The sequence below is a fragment of the Falco naumanni genome, chromosome 4, assembly GCF_017639655.2.
Source record: "Falco naumanni isolate bFalNau1 chromosome 4, bFalNau1.pat, whole genome shotgun sequence".
In the NCBI taxonomy this organism is placed as follows: domain Eukaryota; kingdom Metazoa; phylum Chordata; class Aves; order Falconiformes; family Falconidae; genus Falco; species Falco naumanni.
In genome coordinates, this window is record NC_054057.1 from 77,509,255 (window position 1) to 77,532,389 (window position 23,135).

The 23,135-nt window shown below is 35.0% G+C and overlaps 1 protein-coding gene across 2 annotated transcripts in view; it reads right to left on the bottom strand.

The window, feature by feature from the left end:
* Positions 1-6,344: 6,344 nt before the first annotated feature.
* SNX29 (sorting nexin 29) overlaps positions 6,345-23,135 on the bottom strand; it is a 103,921-nt gene continuing 87,130 nt past the window's right edge. Inside the window, exons 20-21 of one of the 2 annotated variants that reach the window (XR_005827833.1) lie at positions 9,755-9,871; positions 7,663-7,743 (exon numbers count right to left, since the gene is read on the bottom strand). Coding sequence is in view for 1 of the 2 variants with exons in the window: in XM_040593847.1 (XP_040449781.1) it covers positions 7,600-7,743 (144 nt within the window). In the remaining variant the exon portion in view is untranslated. Of the gene's footprint in view, positions 7,744-9,754; positions 9,872-23,135 lie in introns of both variants that reach the window. The other variant, XM_040593847.1, reaches the window with a different exon arrangement.

A 23,135-nucleotide genomic window follows, 5' to 3' on the forward strand; every position in this document is an offset into this window, starting at 1 on the left:
CTCGTTTCCAATCGCCCCCAGAACTTCTGGGCTGCAACTGCAGATCCAATGTGTTACAGAATGTGCAAAACAAAAATTCAGTATAAAAATCATATTATTAGTATTTCCCAAAAAACATATGTAACTGAACACCACATACCCTACATACGTAACTGATGCAATGCCTAACTAAATATATAACCATATTCTAACTATATGGATGTCAAAGAAGTCATCTCAATGAGCATTCGGCACTCACGTATAAGTATCAATACCTGAAAATACTCCAAACTTTTTCTGCAGAATAAAATTATAAAAAACATTCACTGCTGCATTGATACAGGTGTATGTGTGTAGGCTTTTGCTTATTTACGTTATATATAGATAGTATGGAATTCAAATAAGAGGTATTCACATTCATTCAATGTATAAATTCTGTATTAACGATAATTTCAGCTATTTTGTTTATATGCTTGAGAAACATTTTTTAGAATTATTTTGCTTTTTCATAGACGCATCTGTTGTAGCTTTTTCATCCAGAAGACTAGTTAACTGAGAGCTATACTGCTGCTATAAATACAGTACTATCAGCCCAGCTAAGCAAGTGCTAAAAGGAGAAAATAATTAGAATATTTTGGAAACATTTCTGTAGCTATAAAACTTATTTCTTATATATCTAAAAATGAGGCAGAGAACGTAACATGACACGAACAGCATAAAGCATAAGACTACAAAAACATTTTTCACCTTATTCAAGATTGAAATTAAAAGTCCTGCAAATGGAGAAATTCATAAAACTAAAGTTCCTTTAAAATGTTGATTAGTTTATCAAAACCTTATCTCAATACTGTCACCGGCCAAGAACACAGTAAAAGCATTGTTTTAAAAAGTCCTTCTCCTCTGTCTTTATTGTAAATACATTAATGCCTATGTATTCAAACATCTTATTTAAAATAATATTCCACAAATATTTCCGTGAAGCAATTTGAGTTCATTCTTTACACTAGAACAGTACCTGTACCTGTCATATAGTAAACTGTCCCCTGTTGAGAGATGAAGCTATTGAATGAAATACAACTGATGGACCAGTTTGCAGTTAAGTACGAGGAAATGTTTTTATCCCTCTAAAATATTTGAAAGTAACTTTGAAAGGGTAAATTTTCAATTTCTTTAAAATGAACTCAGAGATACAATATCCATAGGAACCTCACAGTCATTTTCTTAAAAGATTTCATTTATGCTTAAAAGCAACATTTTAAGACTAGTAATGGTATTGTATAGAAATTAACACTCTTTTTACCTCTCATACCTTTAACATACACATTTAAATGTTCTCAATAACACACTGACAATTGCAACTGAAATGCAGATAAGAAAAACCCCAAAATCCAAACCAAACAAGAATACTTTGACACACTAAAACGAAACATTTATTCTTCCACATTATTTTAACTTTATGGCCCGCAACATCAAAAGCAGATTCCTGGCTTTATATACTGTTTAGTGCTAAATAAATTTTAAGAGGAATATTTCCAGGAAAACTTTTTTTTTTTTTTGAGTGGCTGACTGGTTGGTACTGAAATTTGCCTGTCAGTTGGTACCTGTGTCTTTCCACCATGCGTCTCATGGCTACCTTGCAGGAGGGAGGAAGCATTTACAAAATGAGAGAGGTAGAAATAGTGAATTTTTTTACTACAATTTAACTCGGTGACTCAAAGGCCACTGACGCAAAACATCTAAGAACACAACGTTTGCTATCAAATATGTTGCCAGTAACGTCATCAGGTGAAACGAAGACAACATATTTTTTGAACATTGCAATCCTCTAATCATCACAGAGAACTGATGACTCCTCTGGTGTACAAACACATACCACAGACAACAGTTCCTCAGAACTTGCTCTAGCCTCTGTTCTGATGATTTACTGAGCAGATTCTCTGCTTTCTTTGAAGTGTATGTTTGAGCAGCTATCACACAAGAGAACAAACACTCAGCTCTACAACTTAACAGAACATAAAACTTATAAATATCTGTAACCTGTTGCAGCATGTAGCTGTGGCCTAGAAATGAGGTAAAACAATACCCAGCAGAGTAACCTCTGAAAATATTCACAAAATTCTGTTTATATCATTCCTGCATATATTTTAATCCAAACATTGGCATTGCCAAAGCAAAACAGTCAATAAAGTGACAAAAGATCCCTCTTGTTCCTCTATATGTATTTACAAAGAGCTAATGTGTGTGATATTTTCCCAATAGATTGATAAGAATGTGATTAAAACACAAGTGTACTTGTTATAACAAGTTTTATTTATCTGTAATGTACCAATCATGAGTGTAAATAAATGTTAATTTAAATAAGTATTAACAGATAGGCCTTCACCAGCTAGCAGATGCAGCAATCTAATTCAACAGTGTCAATTCTTGATTTAGGTTTTGCTCTGCATGGACTGGAAAATTTAACTTGTGATGTCAATTTTATTATTACAAAGAACTTGTTATTCAGCCGACAAATTAGCAGAGCTAGAATCTCTTTTTTACATGAAGGCATGAAAGTGGACTATAAAGAAAGCTATTTGACCAAAGCTGTGACTGAGCTAATGCAGCATTAAAATTGGGAAATACGAAAACCGAGATTACAAATGATAGAGAATGACAACAGAAAGAATACATTAATGGCAGTTCACAGCATAAGGAATCAAAACAAATTAAATTTCCATGATTAACCACTAACATTTGATACAACAATGAAGAGAAATGCTTGCAAGCTGATCCATATTATTTTACTGCAAACTGTTAACTGTATCTGAGTTTCAAAATACAATTCTTTCTTTATAACAGTGGCAGACTATTTCATACAGATCAATTAAAATGTTTTGCCTCATCAGAGCTATGCTGATTGTATGAAATTACTGCACTTGGAAGGGAGAAATCCCCAAAGGAACAACCTCACAACAAAAATCTTAGGCAATATTCCTTCCAGCATTTAATAATCAGTGCATTCACTCTTAGAGACATTAATCTTATTTTCTGATCACCATAATCCTATTCTAGGACCTAAATCAGATCTTAAAAGTGATTAATTAAAAACTGACCCTCTAATTTGTATCTATAGGATGCCTAATCAGACATAACCATTATAGGATTTTTCATTTTCACACTGAAGTGTGGTCATTTAATTTTGCAGTGAGAAGAAACCCAGAGAGAAGACCAGATTAATTATTTTTATTATTTTATATTACATTTCTTCCTAATAGACAGATGTAATGCCCCAGAGACTTTTTATGCATATTAAGACTGTAATTTTTTTCTCCTAGACTGAGGTATCCCTATGTTTTACAGCATAGTCCTATGACTAATATCTCAATGTTTCATAACTGCTAACTCTTCCATTAATAAAGATGTAATTAGCAACTATACACACACTGTACTATAAAGCACAAACTAAATAGAATAATCATATGTATTTAAAGTGTTTTATATTAAAATACTATTAAACCAAAATATTATTAAACCTATAATATAGAAGTATTGCAGGTAGTGTCCTGGTTTCAGCTGGGACAGATTGAATTTTCTTCCTAGTAGCTGGTACAGCGCTGTGTTTAGGGTGAGAATAATGTTGGTAACACACTGATGTTCCTCGTTGTTGCTAAGTAATGCTTATACCAAGCCAAAGACTTTTCAGTTTCTCAGGCCTTGCCAGCGAGCGAAAAGGCTGGAGGGGCACAAGAAGCTGGTAGGACACAGCCAGGACAGCTGACCCAAACTGGCCAAAGGGATATTCCATAGCACAGGATGTCGTGCTCAGCATATAAAATGGGGGGAGTGAGCTGGGGAGTGGGGATCGCTGCTCAGAGACTGGCTGGGCATCGGTCAGCGGATGGTCAGCAATTGTGTTGAGCATCACTTGTCTTTTTTTTTTCCCACTTGAGTTTTATTTCTGTTTCTCTTTTTGTTATCTCCCTTTCCATTACTATTCTTATATTATTATCCTTATGATTAGTAATAGTCATATATTTTCTATATTTCAATTATTAAACTGCTCTTGTCTCAACCTCCCCCCCACGCCCCGATTCTCCTCCCCATCCCACTGCAGGGGGTGGGGTGTGAAGGAGGCTGCATGGTACTTAGTTGCTGGCTGAGGTTAAACCACAACAGTAAGGTACAGAGGTTACCACTGAATAACGTAATAAGCACTTCAGAGTCCAGCACATTCAAGATCTCCTGTTGATGAAGCTGAAAATCCATTAAGAAAGGACAATACTGGAGAAGCTGGCAACATGAAGTGAATCTGACGTGCATTTCTTTTAGATGCTTTTTCTTACCAACAGTGCCAGGTCATGACTCTCAGAAAATAAAGGGCATTGAGAATTCAAATGATACCCTAGCAATGATGATACTTTCTAAAATGGGATCCTTCTATCATTGCCTGAAAGATCTTTATATTAGTTTAATACTGCTGCTCTAGCTGCTGAGGAAGTCTGGTATGTCAGTAGAAAAATGCATTTTAAAACCCACTTTATCTGCTGTAGATGAGGTATATAGTAATTTTGCTCAACAGCTATGCTTTTCTGGAATCCCACTAATATTCCAGTGGAGAACTATCTAGCTAAGACAGAATGCCAACACATCTATTATTCAAGAAAAATATCCAAGGAAATAGTTCAGAGATACATACATGAACAGAACCTTTTTGTCATAATGTCCAGATATTAAAGAATATTCTCGAATCTACTACAGTCCATTGCTTCATGCAATGTGTTGAGAATTATGAAATTACCAAATGCAAAACAAGCCTCTAAAAATAAACATAGTCTTTTTGCAACCTATTGTAACGCAAAAAAGGTTAACATCAATGCAGTGCATCGGATTTGTGTTTACAAATTGTTGACAAATGGCGTTGGCAACTTTCCTTGAGCAAATTCCCTTGAACAAATTTCTTTCCTTAGAGATAATTGCTTTATTTTGTATCACAATGTTTCACATACTAAATTGTACTCATACTAAGAAAACAGGTTACTTAAGTATGCTACCTTCTCAATAAAACTTTGCTCTTTCTGTGAAATCAATTGTATCAATCTCATTCAGCTCACTACATTTATTAGAAGAAAACAGGTTTGGTTTTTGTTTGGTTTGGGTTTGGGTTTTCTTTACATCAGCAAAATAGTGTAATGGTGTTTCTTCTAACCTGTGCATCATTCATACAACCCATTATGTGGGTTTGTGATTTTGAATATTTTCCTGTGCAGGTCCCTCATACCTGGCTTTTTTTTTTTTTTTTTTAATAAGCAAAAACATGAGAATGTTTAGGTCTCAGGAATAAGGAAATTCTTTTCCCTTCCTCTTTTTAACATAAGTGGCTAAGAGATCATAAACAAACTATACTTGAAATGTCATTTCTCAAAGTAGAATAAAAAGATACTGTAATAAAATATTTCTGTAACAACAATGTATTAGGATGAAAAAAAACACCTGAAAAGTGGTATCATTGCTTTTAGATCAGTGCTGTATTATTCATAGTTATAATGTCACAGTATGGTTACTGTTGAATTGTACAATTGATGACAGATTTTTTAAAAAATACGTGAAATTCTGACAATTGAAATTTAAAAAAAATCCAAACCCAAAACAATATTGGTTAAAGCAGGAAAATAATACATCACAGTTCAAGTAATGAAGTGCTACTATGAATGCATTTTCCATTGATTAAGGCCAAATTTTCAAATTAATATTGCTACCTAGAGTATCCACAGTATTTCCTAATCTAATGGCTTCTGGTTGAAACCATTGTCCAATTTTGTCATATTTTAGTATTAATTGTTTTGCTGTCTTTATGACTGCTTGTGGAGGTAATGATAATTACTCCAGCAACTCAATGTACACCTGAAACCATAATCATAACTTATTAAAATATCTTGGTATCCCATAAAGCTTGAAATTGAGTTTCTTTCATAATCAAACTGGTTGAGGAGGAGAAACTAGCTACCCTTAACTTACAGATGTTATACTGCATTAACACTTGTTTGCACGGAACTCAGGATCATCAGTTCTAACAAGCCAATGAAAAGATAAGACCTTAAATAGCACACTGTTTGGAATTTATTTTCCTGCTCTATGTTTAAAGCAGCAAGTTATGAAATGAAGTTGACAAGAAGTTATCAGTTCACTACTTCACATAGCTATACTTAACAGTCTTAAAATGAAATATAACTGGACAGGAAGAGCAAAAATTGAGTTAAAAATTTAATTGCAAATGTATTTTGTAATTTCCCCCTTTAAAAAAAAAAAAAATTAAGCACAAAATGAAGGACATTTTCTTTTAAATGACTTAACAAAAAGCCACATATGGGCCCCTCAACTTGAAGTACTTGAAACCATTTTAATCTTCACAGCGCTTAGCCAAATTCTACAAAACGGGTTCTTAGGGAGAAAAAGGTAAGTCTCTTGAGATGTTTTTCTATACAAACATAATTTTGCCATTTATAACATCATCATCATCCTCAAGATGCCTCATCAAATTGATTTTTGCTTTTTCAAATCCCAGAAAAATCAAAAAGACATGAAGGCCACAAAATACATCTTGGCATTCTTCCATTTATCTATTACATTTCCCAGTACATCTAGCTTTCTTGAACAAAAGTTTCAACTTGAAAATCAGAAACTCTGCACAAGACCATGCAAATAGTACAACTAAGTATGTACACTTCTACTGAAACATATGGATTTTAAATTGGGCTGGATTCTGCAAATTGATACATCCATGGACTCACAGGTATGGATGCACTATCCCCTATCCCTGTGCAGAGGCTTGTGGACAACAAATTTAATATGACGGCTTACTATGAATGTGTTTTTCCAATCTATAAACAATTTGTACAGGTGTAGTACTGAAAAAACATTGTACTGAAAAATTATTAGTGAAAGTTAACACCGCTTTCAAAAACAAACACTCATCAACATTACTTCTTAAATAGTTCTTAATATCATTTACAAATACTCTAGATAATTATGTTTACAGCAAAATGGAAAGATTTTAGCGGATTATATCCATTGTATGATTGTATATCAAAGGGTTTGTTTTGAGATTTTGAACAGATGACTGTATTAAACTATTTCTGGACATATTCAATGTTAACATTAATGAAACCAGCACACACAGCAGCAGATTGCAAAATTCAGCAAGAAAGAGTCCAATGGCTGGACTTTTTAATTTGGTTGATAAATACTCTAATAAATAGTGCTTCACTGTCATCCCCCCCAAAAAATTTAAAAACAAAATACAAACTTCACACAAACAAAAGCAAAACAAAACTAAAAAAGACCAAATAAAAGAAATCAAAATCACCCAATGTTTGAAGACATGTACGGATGCAGACTTCGAGGTCACTTACATATTTCTGAAAGCTTTACGCAGTGATTTTTGTTCAAATTTAAATAAATAAAAATGACTATATATGTCATATATTCCTTTAAAACATAACAAATACACTTGTAATTTGAACAGGAACATTCTATTTTAAAAAACCCACTGTTTTAAAGATTTTGAAGATGCTGGCATTATATTTCAAATTAAATTATGATGAAAAAAGCTTAGTATTTTCTGGACTACTTGACAGATACTTACACAAAAAAGGGCATCAGCTGAATAAGAGTCTCTTTTTTGGGATTGGCTGTGAATTCTGGCACAGTTTGAATAATTTTGTTCATTACGTTCCTTAAGTAATTTTGTAGCTGCTTGCGTCGCTCTTCTACAAACTTTGCATCCTAAAAACAGAAAGGAAAAAATATAATTGGCACAAAGTTTGTTTTTCAACTCTACAATGTAACTGAACAGTCCTAATAAGCATAAAATTTAATCTGTTTATGATCTATGTTTATTATGTCTATAGAAATGTATTGGCAATATGTAAAAACCCCTTGACTCAGTCCTCAAGGGAAAAACATGCAAGCTAATAAAAAAACATCCACTGTAGGATGCCAAATTTTCTCCTAGGCAGAATGTCTCTTCCATAGACCAGAATTATTTTACCAACAGTAGATCTCCATAAAATACTAGTGTCTTAAAAAGGCAGTGCATAACAGCAGCATAGGCAATTTATGCGCATAACAATTTATGCAACTCTTTTTGAGATCCAGGACTACCAGACTTCGCAGGAGGAAACACCAACTTATGCCCACCATTTCTTCAGAATTCATACTTTTTCAATATTTGGCACACAAGCTTCAGAATGGATTAATATTTCTCCAGCTTTTTTATTTTGTCAATAAATTATTATTTTGTGATGGAGCTTTCATATAGTAGATTGCTTTTTTAAAGGCTATCTCACAGCTCTCAAAAATGTTTTATTGAAGTTCCTATAGTAATTTGGTCTCATGATTTTATACTATATTGGCCCCAATAAACAAAATAATTCTATTAACTCCACATTCTGCTGAGGGACTCACAAATTAAAAGTCTAACAACCATCAAATGCCATGCATCCTGTAATTTACATTTAACTTAAATTATTTCCCGTGAGGGATCACAATCACAGTGACCTATAATATCAAGTGTATGTATTTCACACTAATGTAAGACTATAATAGGTTTACAATGAAATCAGGCACTGACTGGTTTGTGCTACAGCCAGCACGCTGTATCTCAGGAATGCAGGCATCCTGATCACCTAGTTTAAATGTCAGAGTATGTTCTTTTGGCATGAAGCCAAAACTATTATTAGACAACTACAGCTTTCAAAGGAAGACTATTACATGTAAGATGTTTCTATCCAACCTGTATTATTTATCTGGGTAAGAAAAGCTGTTGAAACAAATTCTTGTTTCTTGGGGGCGGGGGGGGCGGGGAGAGGAGACAACCCACCAATAAAACCACCATAAATACATTTGACTACACTGAATAAATTCATTGTATTAAAAAGGTTTAAACCACGGTGTCACGAATGGGATGCAAATCTGAAGATTATCCCTTCCTCAGACAATAGACACTAATTCATCATTAAAGCAGGGACGCTCTTTCGATTTCAGGAGGACTGCTGTAGAGTTCCTAGAATCTTGATTGACATTTCATTCTGTTCTCTCTCATTAGGAGAAGTTAACAGGAACAGCAATATTTTAGGAGACATAAGAAAATGAGGAAAGATTCTGAATGACATTTCACAAAGTAGTAATTTAAATTCATAGAATTAAAAAAAAAAATCAACCAATGTTAAGTAAGGTACATTTGCAAATATTGGGAACTAATTCTGTATACTGAAAATAGACTAATTTTTTAGAATTTATGTAAGTCTTTCTGTTCTTTGACTTATTTGCATGTGATTACTTAATAACATGTAATTGTAATTATTGTAACATTTATAAATGCTGAAAGCATTCATACTTACAGGCTTCAAAATCTTAGGCAGTGCTTGTGTTAATTAAGTTCACAAAATTCCAAAACATACACATATTTATTTTATTATTTTCTGGATATGAACTTACACAGATGTCCAGCCCTGTTTCACATTCCAGTTTTATATAATTACATGTAATAATCAAGATCAGTGTGAAAACAAAAAAACCTTATGTATTCTAAGGTTTACCATTTCTTTTTTATCAGTCACAGTGGTTTTTAGCAACATACACACACTACACACAAATTGTATAGCAAGTGATTCTAGTGTTGATTTACTGATAAATGAAAAAATGAAGTCTGAAAACTCTTGGAAACCGGTACTTTATTAAGAAACAAAGCTGCACTGTTGACACTTCATGCAATCCACTCTGCAGAGTCACTCACCCAGTACTCCACAACTGAGTACAGTTACTATTCAAACAGAACAGAGCAACAGCTTGCTCTGTGCCCCGCTTCACTGACGAAGTCTGGACAAATGTGTGGAACAGAAGTCTATACAAGCTGTTGGGAAATGTTAAAGCAAAAATTTTAATATGTGGCGACACACAGTATTAGAATAAAATGGAATGCTAATAATAAATAAAAGTGTAGTGCAATACTAATTAACTAATTGACTAATGCAAATTTTAATTCTTTTTCCTCTTTCCAACTAAGATTTTTGTTCCTACTGGATTCTTTGACTAGCTAAAGGAACAGCCCTGTCTTCCCATCTTTCCACTCAAAGGATTTCAAGTATCACATCATCACATTGATTGGGACACTAATTTGCTACAGCCAATTGTGTGAGGCAGAAGACAAGAAAGTGTGGCACAGGAGATCTCACAGAAAAAGTTGTTGTTTGTGGAACAGCTTTGGTTCTGAAAGCATTAACTATATGAGTAACGGTGATGCTTGGCATGTGAGACCGTTTCAATTATGGAGTAATCCTCTCCCCCAGTCTTACTTGACCGTATAATGCAGGAAGAAGGTGCGCTGCTTTGCTCAACAAGCCTGCTTCCAGTGCAGACAGCTTGGAGCCATTCCAAAGAACCAGCCTCGCCCCCACTACGCTTCTTTGGTTCTACTTTCCTCACTTCTATCAATTATGTTTTCAAGCCCCCAAGAAAAATCTCCATCCACATTCGTTAGCACGTTTTCAGTTCTTAACGCTTTTTGGTCACAAATCCTCAACAAAAGTATTTTCAGTGAAATAATTTCTATTATGTTAAGATTTGTTCTTAAGAAGAAGCTGCATTCTTTTAGCATGACTTCTGTACTGTACATGTATTTAAATAAATACATCTTCCTTCACAGGCAGGACCACTTCGTTACAAACACAGGAGCAAAATGCTGAATGTAGGTACTTTCTAGCCCTTATGTTATTGCAAAGAATCTCATTAACTACAGATAATAACGGCACAAAGGAGTTTTCTAATTAAGACTGCCAGAACATGTTTAGGGAATGCATTGTTGCTATTTAAAATGCATCAAATTAGTGTTTATAATATAGCTATTTTTCCACCATTTAATCAAGCGAAATACAGAAAATCTCAGAAATTAAACTCAGCCTGAAAACAGTCAAAAATGTTCTTTTGGCCTGATATAAATTTGATCTCTAAAACAAACACTGAGCGATCTACCATGAAATTCTGTACCATGTACTAAAGCCCATTGTCCTTACCAGAAGTAATGTAAACCAAGGTCAAAATGATTCAGCTGTAGGTCTATACTTTATCATTAAATGTGCATTTTCCAACAGCAGGTCAGCTACTCAGAGGACTTATTTTACCACACAGTTGTTACTGCCAAGTTGCTGTAGTAATAGTTTTTGTCACGAAACAGTAAATAGAATAATTGGTAATAGAAAAACACAACTGGTTCCAAGCCTGGCCAATTTTTTCAGTCAGAAATTATAAAAAGGTAACTGTTACCCTCTTTTTATGGGACCCAATTATCTACAACTGAAATCTAGTTAGTATTTTATAGTCCGACTCTTAAATGGTATTTTTATTTATGAGCAAAAAGAGAAAGATTTTGATTTAGATTTGTAGCTGTGAAAAAACTCATACTTTCAGTACCTATCTTTGGTGATTATATGAGATTACATCTCTACACAAATCTACACTTGCATATCTGTTCACACAGGAAACAGCAAAAATATTCCCCTAAGATCCGATACACAGATTTATGTATGCTTGATATGAATGTACTCTGGGAACAAAGTAATTCTGTTAAAATTACAACTACATATACTTTTGCAAAAAAAAAAAAATTACATTTTCACAGTATTAAAGGTTAGATTATATAGTTTCATTTTTAGGTAAATGCATGCATGTATGGGAAGATAAAGTAACAGTACTAAACAAACACACACTTTCAAGATCTCACTGAAGAGAAATCCTGCTTAATATGGTTGAAAAAGGAGACCTGCTCTCAAAAATATGGATTGGTATTATTTCAAAGATCAAATGTATTTTCTGAAATTCCGGTAAGAAAAATGTATATAAGAAATGGAATGCTTATTAAATTTAAAATGAAAAGGCACAGCTACCTGGCCCTTTCATTTCTTCTAACTGGGGCCAGTAGCAGATTGAACAATGCCACCAAACTTGATGATATTTAACTCTTTACTATTACTTGTAAAAGATCTCCTGCTATATTCATTGTAAGGCTTGTCCCTGATCCCGTGGCACTACAGGAGGCAAAAGAGTATGCAAAGAAGGCAGGAGGTCTGCTTTCAAGATTTGAGATTTCTTTTCAATTCAAAAGATGAACTCTACGAAGCCATATATCCTCAGTGTGAAGGATTATTTATGGACAGCTATTATCACTCTTTGCAATGATGCCGAATTTACCTTACTGTACTTGAAAAGCAGCTCCAATGTGACCAAAGAGAAAGCCTCACATATTCAACACCACCTGATTAACAAACCGTGAAAACATTCTGTGCATAGAAGAGGAACTCGTACGTGCAGGGATGCATTGCCTATAACCATAATCCACTGCGCTTCCTAACTGATCCAAGAATCTCCCTGTTAAAAAAAGGGTACTATGTGTAAAGGGACTCATCGTGGCCACATTTACAACCAATTCACACTGACTAAACTTATATTGTACACAAATTGTTAATTGAGACAACACACTGGCATTCACCTTCAATTTGTAGGCGTATTTTCTGAAAAATAAAGCTACTGCTGTTTCTGCACAAACTGCTGAAGTTATTTCTTAGCCACAGTTAAAAAGCATATACTTTTGATTAAGAGTCCACAAAATTTCAGGTAACATGCAAAGCCGCTTCAGATTGCAGAAGCATCAAAACACATCTGGGAAAATACTTTTAATCTGAAATTAATGTCTCCCGAATTATTTTATGAATTTTTTTGGCAGAGAATTTGCCAAGTTTCTGCCCACAGCAAAATGCTAATATCAAATTACAAATCTCTAAAAATGAGAATACATAAAGGAAATCTTATAGACTCTCAACAGATATTAAAAGATGACGTTAAGCTGTAAAACTAAAAAGCAGAGTCTTATGTACTGTATTTTACATTACGCTTTTTTGCAGGTTTTCATCACAAGCCAAGTTCATTCCAACTTGCAGTTTAAATTGTTTCACACAACTGCTGGTCTTTCATATACTCTGTTAGTATGTAACAGATGGCAAAACACTGATATTCTTCATTATTAACAGGACAGCTCACTTAAGATGTTTCAAGTATTTTCCATGAGCTGTTGGAAATTGTATGATTGCCATGGTTACCTGCCATGATTTAGGTACAGATAAAACACTTATATTCTGGGTTTGGTGCTGTTGCAAGCAACATAAAACGCAATGCTTCTGATGTTCTAACCATTATTTATCATTCAACTACCCTCCTATTGTTAGTGTTGGGGAGAAAAAAAAACCAACAAACAAATGCAAACAACAAAACAGCTCAGGGCTCAATCCAACTCAATTAAAATAAAAGGAAATGTGGCTTTAGGACTTTACTGAGAGCTGTATCAGCCTCTGATACCACACAATGTATTCTATCCTAAATAAAGCTGACAATAGCGCTATTCAAAGATGAACCTGCAAATGCAGAAATAAGCTCAGGTTATTCTACGGTAGCCTAATATTTTTCACCATCTTGGTCAACCAGTCTTAGCAAAATCATCTTATCAGTTTTTGTCTATTTACATGGCATCAAATGGTTAAACTCAAAACAAAGCTGGAAATCAGAAGCAGAAATGGGAGCTAATTAAACACTGAATTGCTGAGTCATCCTCACTGTTCTATGATTAAAGAATAGTTAGATAGCAAGTATTAATTTTTACAGGCTAATTGACACCTTTGCAAAGGTCACAGTAAAACATGACTTGAATACACCTGTCCTTCAGTAACTACTGCATCATGAAACAGTTCTACAAAGCTACAGTTTTGAAAACTAAATATACCAAACACTACATATTATACAAAAAACATCTCAAAATTACTGCAATTACGGAAGCTTAGATTTCTATCCTACCTATATTACCCATTTCTTTATGGCAGAATCAGGCTAGCATTATACAACAAAACAAGGTTACACAAAACTTGAAATTGCCATTTTTGCCATCCCACTGTGAGATCTTCTGTACATTCGCTGTTCAGTGGAACCAAACAGGAATTTAAGAGGATGAGATACAAAGAAGAAATCAGGGAACTGTCAGTTTTTAAAAGAAATATTTCTTCGAACAGAGATTTACTACATAATTGTAATTACCACTCTGTGTTTCTCTACTCAAATAGTTGATCCATCTCCATTTCCATCTCCAACTATGGGTTCCTTTCCATGATACCAGAAAGTAAGTGATGCTTTTAGATAAAGTCATTTGAAAAAGGCATTGCTGCAAAACCACCCAGCAGCAGACATGCTAAGGGTGAGCTACAGTCCTGTCAACATCCTCAGTCCAGCACAAATTTCTGTGGACAACTGCAAAATTTTTTTGAGACTTGAGGCATCTCCTTCCAGTACTATGCAGAGCTGCTCAGCACAGCCTACCTGTTCAGTAGGGGAATGGTTCTCGGCAGCTGGGCCAGCCTTCTCAGGTCACCAGAACAGCTGCAAGCTCAGTCTATGCCTCGCAAATATGGGGTTTATTCAAATGTTATTTTTTTGAAAAAAGTCTTACCGTTTATTTTGAGTAAGAGGGTAATTTATTTATCACAACATTACAGCTACTAAAGTTTAGTCTTAGAATACACTGTTGCTGTATAGCATCCTCTAAGCAAGTCCAGAGCACAAGCATGTTAACAGACACATAAAAGCTTGTAGCCCCCCAGCCCTATGGAAACAACAGACAATCCCATTTTGCTGAATTCTTCCCCCATGCAATAGATCTCAGCCAAACTATGTCTTGTACCTCTCCAAATTGGCTCAGACATTTAGAGAATCCTGGAACAAAGTATGTTTCTTAAGATAGCTGGTATTTTCAAGCTAGCAATACCATCCATCCAAAAGGCTAAACTTTCTCAAAACCCTTTTTGAGAAAAAGTGTTAAAAATGAATAAATAATAGGAAAAAAAGAAAGCTCGTGAATAAAACTAAAAATAATCTCTTTTTAGTGTTGTGTTCAATGGCACTATTAGAAAAAGAACTCGGTAACATTATGCTAACAAAATCCAGCATCATTTAATATTCCATTATTTAAAGACACAAATGCCAACCATGTATCAATTTGTCAACTGGTCAGGAATCAACTGTTCATTAAAAAGCATCATAAACTGCAGTCCATAGCAAGACCCTTAAGGCTTATCTTTTGCTCAGCTACTGAACTGGGAAATTCTATTTCTGTTTTCTCCTCAGACCAAGTATTATCAGTCTATAATCTATATTTTTATTCAGGAGATTCAGGAAACTATGGCAACAGTTCAAGAAACTGAGATCCATTTTTTCACTAGCCTATATTACCGTAATAACTATCAACAATATTAGTTAAAATGTGTCTCGGTTCAGTGCTTCCTCCCAACACTGCAGTTTTCTTACTTAATTTCTTTCTTTTATCAGGTTTGAAAATGCCCTGAAGACCAGCAAAGACAAATTCTACATTTTAAACAACAGAATAACAACCCCAAAACTCTTTAGAAATGTCATAAATACAGTGCTTACAGTGTACAAGCTTATATATATGAGCTTAAAGTGATGCTTTCCAATAAAATAATAAATTAAATAAAAAACAAAAACCAAAAAGAAACCACAGCAAAGAGTCAAACCCACAAACCAATTAATGAAAATCTGCAATTTCCCTTTCTATTCTCTCAGCAAGTAAAAGAAACTGCTTCCAAATTCCCCACAAAGTTCAGTAACAATCATTTCTTTACCACATTTCAGTAAATATTTTCCATTCCCAGTAAATACTTTCAAGCAGAACTTATGCCACTTCTCTCCTGATGGATGGTTCCAGCAAGTCAGGAGGGGGGATACTGAGAGGATACAGACGGGTGCAGACTGCCACAGAACTGCTGAAAGAGGACGGTTACAGGGAGCCACCCAACGCCCCAGATCCCACTCTCTTGACTAACCACTCCTGGTTAAGATTACAGCACTCTTGCTTAGTCTGCTGGAAACCAGAAACATCCAAGACATCTAAAGGAGATCTGCAAGAAGGCTGCTAGCTTCTGACTACTGTCTACACCTGTGGGCTAACAGTATCCAAATACGTTTATTAGAAATGTTTCAACTCTACGAAAAGTGTGATTTTCAGGGGGAAAAAATCAGAATAATTAATAGAGCAGTTTACCATCCCAACAGCCAAACACAAGGATACAAGATGGTCTTTAAACTTTACTCTCACTCAAAAGACTAGATGCTCCTTTAATAAAAAATTTATTTAGATACACTCTGACAGGGAGATTCCTTTTTCTAAAATAAAAATTGAATGAATGAGGAATATTAATATCAAATGCCTGTTACTTGTAGTGCTTTCAGGTAAAGATATTTAACGTGGCACAATGAGGTAAACCAGATTTTTCAGGCAGGAAGTGTCCCTAGCATCTCAAACAAATATTTAGTTTCTTCCACTTCTTAAAAAAATTAACAGAGTATGTTTAATACTAGCAATTGCCCAAAAAGCTGTAGAGCAAGTAAGATAAAAATTTACTGATATTTATAAAACAATATTTTGGGAGGGGGGATAAAACCAAGCATATTGATAGGTCCAGAAAGACAGAAAAATGTGGGTAAAATTTCAAATTCAAAGAAAGAAAATTTTAGTTTTATTTCTGTAATCAGGTGTCTCTGCCAAGATCTCTCTGAAAGGAAATTTATTAATCCAAGTAACTTGGTAATTCAGCATCACCATCACAATAAGAAATAAATTTAGAAAAATATTTTTATATTTTTGCTTTATACCAGGAGGCTACTAGAATACCTAAATAATGCATGAGCAGTTATAAAACTGCAATACTTTATCTAGCAGTTGTCCAAGCAGCATGTAAATTACATTACTTTTTTTGTCCCCCATAATGTCATGATGTAAAGCAACACTATCTGAACTGTTTCTATGGGCGCTATCTTCAATAATTTGTTAAAATAAGTTGCTTATCTTAACTACGAGATTACAAGACAACAAAAATAAAAACATCTCGACAGGCAATTTTTTTTTTTTTATGCTGTAAACAGTCTGCTTCCCTTCTTCCTAAACTTCAGCAATTAACAGCAAATTTCTGTGACCTGAAAAGACTCAATATTACGCTTCAACACCAAATGAGCACATTAATGAATGCATTAATTCAGTGAGACATTCTGAAAGAGATCATAGAATCACGGAACAGTTTGGGTTGGAAGAGACCTTAAAGATCACGTAGTCCCAACCCCCCTGCCACAGGCAGGGACACCTCCCCCCCAGCCCAGGCTGCTCCCAGCCCCATCCAGCCTGGCCTTGGGCACTGCCAGGGATGGGGCACCCACAGCTGCTCTGGGCAGCCTGGGCCAGCGTCTCACCACCCTCACAGTGAAGAATTTCTTCCTATGTTTAATCTAAATCTACCCCTTGTCCTGTTGCTTCCCACCCTTGCAAAAAGCCCCTCTCCAGCTTTCCTGCCGGCCCCCTGAGGCACTGGAAGGTGCTGTAAGGTCCCCCCGGAGCCTCCTCTGCTCCAGGCTGAACCACCCCAACTCTCTCAGCCTGGCTTCACAGGAGAGCTGCTCCAGCCCTCTCATCGTCTTCATGGCCTCCTCTGGGCTCGCTCCAGCAGGCCCGTGTCCTCCTCATGGTGGGGCCCCAGAGCTGAATGCAGCACTTCAGGCAGGGTCCCACCAGAGCAGAGCAAAGGGGAAGAATCACGCCCCTCAGCCTGCTGGCCACACTGCTTTTGATACAGCCCCGGGTTCGGCTGGCTTTCTGGGCTGCAAACATGTTGTCAGGCCATGTTGAACTTTTCATCCACTGGCCCCGCTACGTCCTTCTCCTCAGGGCTGCTTTCAATCCACCCCCCACCCAGCCTGTATTGATACTGGAGAAGTATGAGTTGGCAAACCGTTTACCTCCTAAATTAAACCACCGAAAATGAAATATACTACTCTGCACTATGCTAGCTTTAATCTTCATGCTGAGTTTCAGGTAACCCAGACATTTCATACCACAGAACTTGAAGATGAATTGTTTGCTATAAAGTATTTGTCGTATAAAAGCCAACCAATTCCTACTGACTTATTTCTGTTCTCTTAGATAGTGATATGACAAAAAAAATGGAAATGAAGAAGAACTGAATGCTCTTTTCTAAGTGCTGTATACATGAAACATCAACTGCAGTCTTTTCCAGTAGAAACGCCAGAGGATCTGGATTCAAAATATACTCTGTAGTCCCCCCTAGTGTGTAGGTGACAGTGTCAGAAAAGAGGTATGTTGTGACTAGAAATCTTAATAATTATGCCAAATTTGAATTTTTTTTTTTTCCTGTCTGTATGGTACTTCAGCTAAGGTACCTATTTGAAAACTAGATTGTATTCATTTAATCTCAACAGCTACCTAAAGCTCATACTACTTTGAGGATTGAATTTTCCAGTTATGAAGTAACTTGGTGAACTTAGAGAACAAAATTTATTTTATGGCTTTAGAATGCCATAAAACACAGTGTTATAGAACTAATGCATATGGCTATACATATATGATTAATGTGATTTCCTTTCCAGATTTGAACACAATACAAATGGATCCCTTTCTTTTCTTTTTAACACACTACAGCACAAGTATGTCTGTCAAATTTATATTAGCTACATTTTTCTCCTAAAACCCACAAGGCAAAACAGCATATGAAAATAACTCAATATATTAGTTACATCCACTAAGAGCACTGAACATTAAAATCTACTCACTTGGAAAATCAAGAACAATACAGAATTTAAGCACCTATATTACATCATCCAAAAATCAAATTAAGGAAGCATTAATGAAAGCAATCCTTAACTTCAAATTTTTAATATATAACTTAAGGATTTACATTTGCAAAGCTTATCTCCTTTAATAAATGTATTCCAGTTCTGAAACATCAGTCATAATTTTCTACTAATTCTACTTGAAGACATCGGATATCAAAGCTTAGTACTAAGAAATATTATTTAGCCCACTGCCCCAAAGGCATTAGCTAGAAGTTTTGCTTTCTTCTCTGCTTTCTAAGTCACAGCTCCCTCTGACAATATGACTTTGACAAACTAATTTGATGAAGTATAGTTTCTTTGAGCTACTAAACCCCATAAAGTACAAAAGCACAGATATATGTACGTCTGATTTCAATGCAAGTCAACAACACAAGTTGTGCATCACTTGTTTTTTTTCCCCTTCCCTTTGGATTTAATTCCTTTTCCCTTCTCCCTCCTTTTCATTATAACTGCTATAATTATTATTATTATTGTTTTTATTTTATTTATTGAAGTGTTCTTATCTCAACCTTGAGTTTTATATTTCTTTCCAATTCTCCTCCTTATCCCTCTGTGGGGTGAGTGAGCGAGCAGCTGCACAGTACTTAGTTGCTGGCTGGGGTTAAACTATAACAGTACTTGTCACTGGGTGGACAGGTCCTGCTGGCCCAAAAGGGCAGATCAACTTTTTACAGTAAGGAAATGCATAACAGGGCTTACACGTCAACAGCATAATGTGAAACCCTTAAGAAAATATTAAAATTGAAACTCTAATTTGAATGGCTTCAAATTACATCATATATATACGTATACACACACAGAGCTAGACAATTCTTGATAAACTTTTAAAAAACAGTATACATTACAAGCATACAACACAAGCTATGTTGTTTTCTTTTCTTCTAAATAAAATCTTTACCTGCTGTACCTTTTAATGCTAAAAGAGTTATCCCGCAGACTGTCTTAAACGCTTCACTATCTTCAGCAACAGGCAAACAGAGCAGACACTGATAAAAAAGCAGCTGTGCTGAGGGGGTGGGGAAGGAAGCAATCTCCACTGACATAAATGGGAGAAAGATAAAGTCCCTGGTAAACAGAACTTTCAGAATTACAAGATACATTCCAGAAACCAACTTCATATATATCCTAAATGCTGTCTTTGATATTGTCATATGCATATGTGTATATATGTCTATACAAATATATAGCTTTTGAGAAACATAAACGCATTTACAAGCTTTTAAAACAATACGCAGAGTAACATACAATTTAGCTTAGTTACTGATAGGTGAGAGGGACACATATACTTTATTGCACTAACACTTGGCCGTGAAACAAGCTATGGCTAGAGAAACTGCTCACAGACTTCAGTTGCATGGGATAAAAATGATGAATGATGTTGCTCTCAACATTTTCTCCTAGACAGAAAACTCATTTTAGATTTCTGTATTGTTCCTCCTATGCAGCTGAGGAGTCATGGCAAAGTCACTCTCTTCTAATCTCAGAAGAGTGCTGTATATTCTTTCCATATGGGGTATCCGATGTTTTAAAGGAAAGCAAAGGATATCATGCAGTCAAGTCAGCACTCAGTGGAAAACTACCTTATTCAATTTCTACACACTCAATCACTGAATTCACATTTCCAGTGGAAGCAAAGAACCATTTCTATTTTGATATGTCCTCTATTGGGACAATACCCTTGCAAGAGGAGACTTAATTAGGTGTTTACTCAGTTACTAAAATCCATTCTTTAACTGTTAGAATCTGCCCAAGGCAGAAGTAGCAACCGAGATTTTAAGGACAATGCAATGTTCAAAAATTAAGAGTAATAGGTCCAGTAAGTACTCCATATTATTATTTAACCATTAGTCTGAAAGAAACATTTCAAGAAGTGAGACATCAACACAGCACTGACAAACTTCCAAAGCTAAATGTAAAGGCTCATTTTCAATGAAAAAAACATAAGCTATATTTCTATGCAAAAGCATGCAGGGATCTCTTTGCAATCATGTATTAATACATATAGATGAAGCTTCTCTTCATGAGCTTCACCTAACTCAGCACACTCTAAACTAGAGCGTGCTGGTTTATAAACCAAACCAGTCCTTTGGACATTAGGAACCTGACAGGAAGGCAGTAGTCACAAGGACTTAAACAGTGAAAGTATGAATGCAAAAGATCCAAAGTACCTGAAGGCTAGCTAAAAGGCAAAAACCTATTTCATGCAAGAAAAACAGCTTGAAATTACAAGTCTTGGTATATACACCTACATTTAAAATACTTAGCAAACCACAAACCAGGGCACAGTGGTTTAAAATTACAAAAATAAACAGTTCAAATCTTAAAAATACAGTTTAGATTTTTAAGTTTTAAAAAAAATGATCTGCAGTTTACAAAAGAAGTACAAAAATATACAATGAATATATTACATTTTTCTTATACATGCAACAAAAGAGAACAAATACATTTCTTGTTTTCACTCAAACAAAACATTGATAAACTGAAGGAAGACACTTATTCTTGTAAGGAAAATTTGACAACTTTTTGCTACCAGCACTGAAAGACCATTAGTAGAAAATATACAGCACGGGAACTGGTATGTATGAAACTTCAGACATGGTGTCTTGCAAGCATTATTGTTACATGCTCCTTCAGTAATTAAATTACCAGTTCTGGGTTGATTCAAAGCAACATTTATAAATTAATCTATTCTTTTCATTTCTTTGCATTAGTTCTAACTGACTTTATTCAAATGTTTGAACTGATACACTGAAAATATGGTTACCAACCTGAAAGGCAAATACACATTCTTGTTTGTAATCGAAAAAAGGTTACTTTTTCAAAGCGGTGTTCTTCCCTCTTCTCTGTTCACTTTCTACTAGTTGGTGTTCTGTATATTAAATTTATGCTTTCCTCAAGCATTAAAGCTAGTTTCTAATCCTACATACATAATTTGTTGAAAGTTCATGAACATGAACTGTTCAGATAAACTGTCCCAACTTAAGGCAAAACCACATTAAAACATAACAATTAGAATATAAATATTAGATTCTTAATCCATTGTTTTACAATAGTCAAATATTTTCAGATGTAACTGCTACTTGATGACAATATATATGCAGTAATAAACACTTGATTTTCTCACTTTTATGAATCCTCATTCAGCTGAAATTCTACTTTTGTTCTGCATTTTCCCTGTGTCAAACTCTGCAACTTTGCATTTGAACCTGACCTCCCTGATTTCTATTGCAGTAAGCAGGAAAAATACACATGTAAATTAATAGTTTTTTCTACATTATTCTCTTCTAGTCAAGTTCCCTCCTCAGGGCTCAAATATTTTGCATAGCAAAACAATGGATAGTATTTTGTGACTCTGTAGTAGTGGTTCTAGGTCATTCTGTAGAGCATGGTGTCCTCTTGTGGTCTCAGAGGTTCCCTCAATCTGAGACACGCAACTGAACACCAAATTTAGTGCTGGGTATTTAAGGGAGAAATCAATTACAGCAAAACCCTCTTTCGGTGCACTAATATTTAGATATTTACTAGATATTTACTAAATATTTACTAATATTTAGTAAAAAAAACCCTAAAATTAGTTTAATTTTAGCTAGCCTAAAATTAAACTAATATTTAGAATAAGCATATCACCTTCATTAGCCTCACAGTACCAAACACAATGTATTGAAGATATGCAATGAGTAACATCAGTCAGGTACAGACCTGAAGGATATAAAAGCACATACCACCATTTTCCAAAAGCTGCAAAATAGTCATTTTTAGCCATTTACATACGGAGGACTATGTTTTACCACTGTGTTATCTGGGCATCTAGTAGCGCTGAAGATTTGTGAAGGAGATGAAAACCACAGACTGATATAAACTGAATAGAGATACTTCTATTAGCAGAATTTAGCTACTGAAACCACTCTTCAGGCACTGATTTAATATTCTATTGATTAATCTAGAAATGGCAAGGCAGATGCGATGCTATTAAAAACAGTATAATATCAGAGTGAAAAACTTTCTATGGTAACGTACCAGTATACGTAAAAGGGAACATACTTTTGTAGCCACTAAAGTTAAAAAAGTATTGAAAACAGTAGATTGATAATATCTCTTCTACTGTTTATTACCAAACATTTGCACGTCTAACATCCTGCACAAATCCCTCATCCTAAACTTGAAGTTCTACAGAATTCCAAGACAGACATTCCCACATGAATTAATTTTACATGGAGTTTTTTAACATTCCATTTACTTCAACTTGCTCTGTCATGGAAAAAAGGGCCATCTCAAGGCCATTAACTCATCTCATTCAGTCACACAGTGCAATGTGTTCCAAGGAGCTACTACTTTTGCTGGATCTGTAGGGTAATTGCTCCTGAAGCGTGATTCACCACACCACA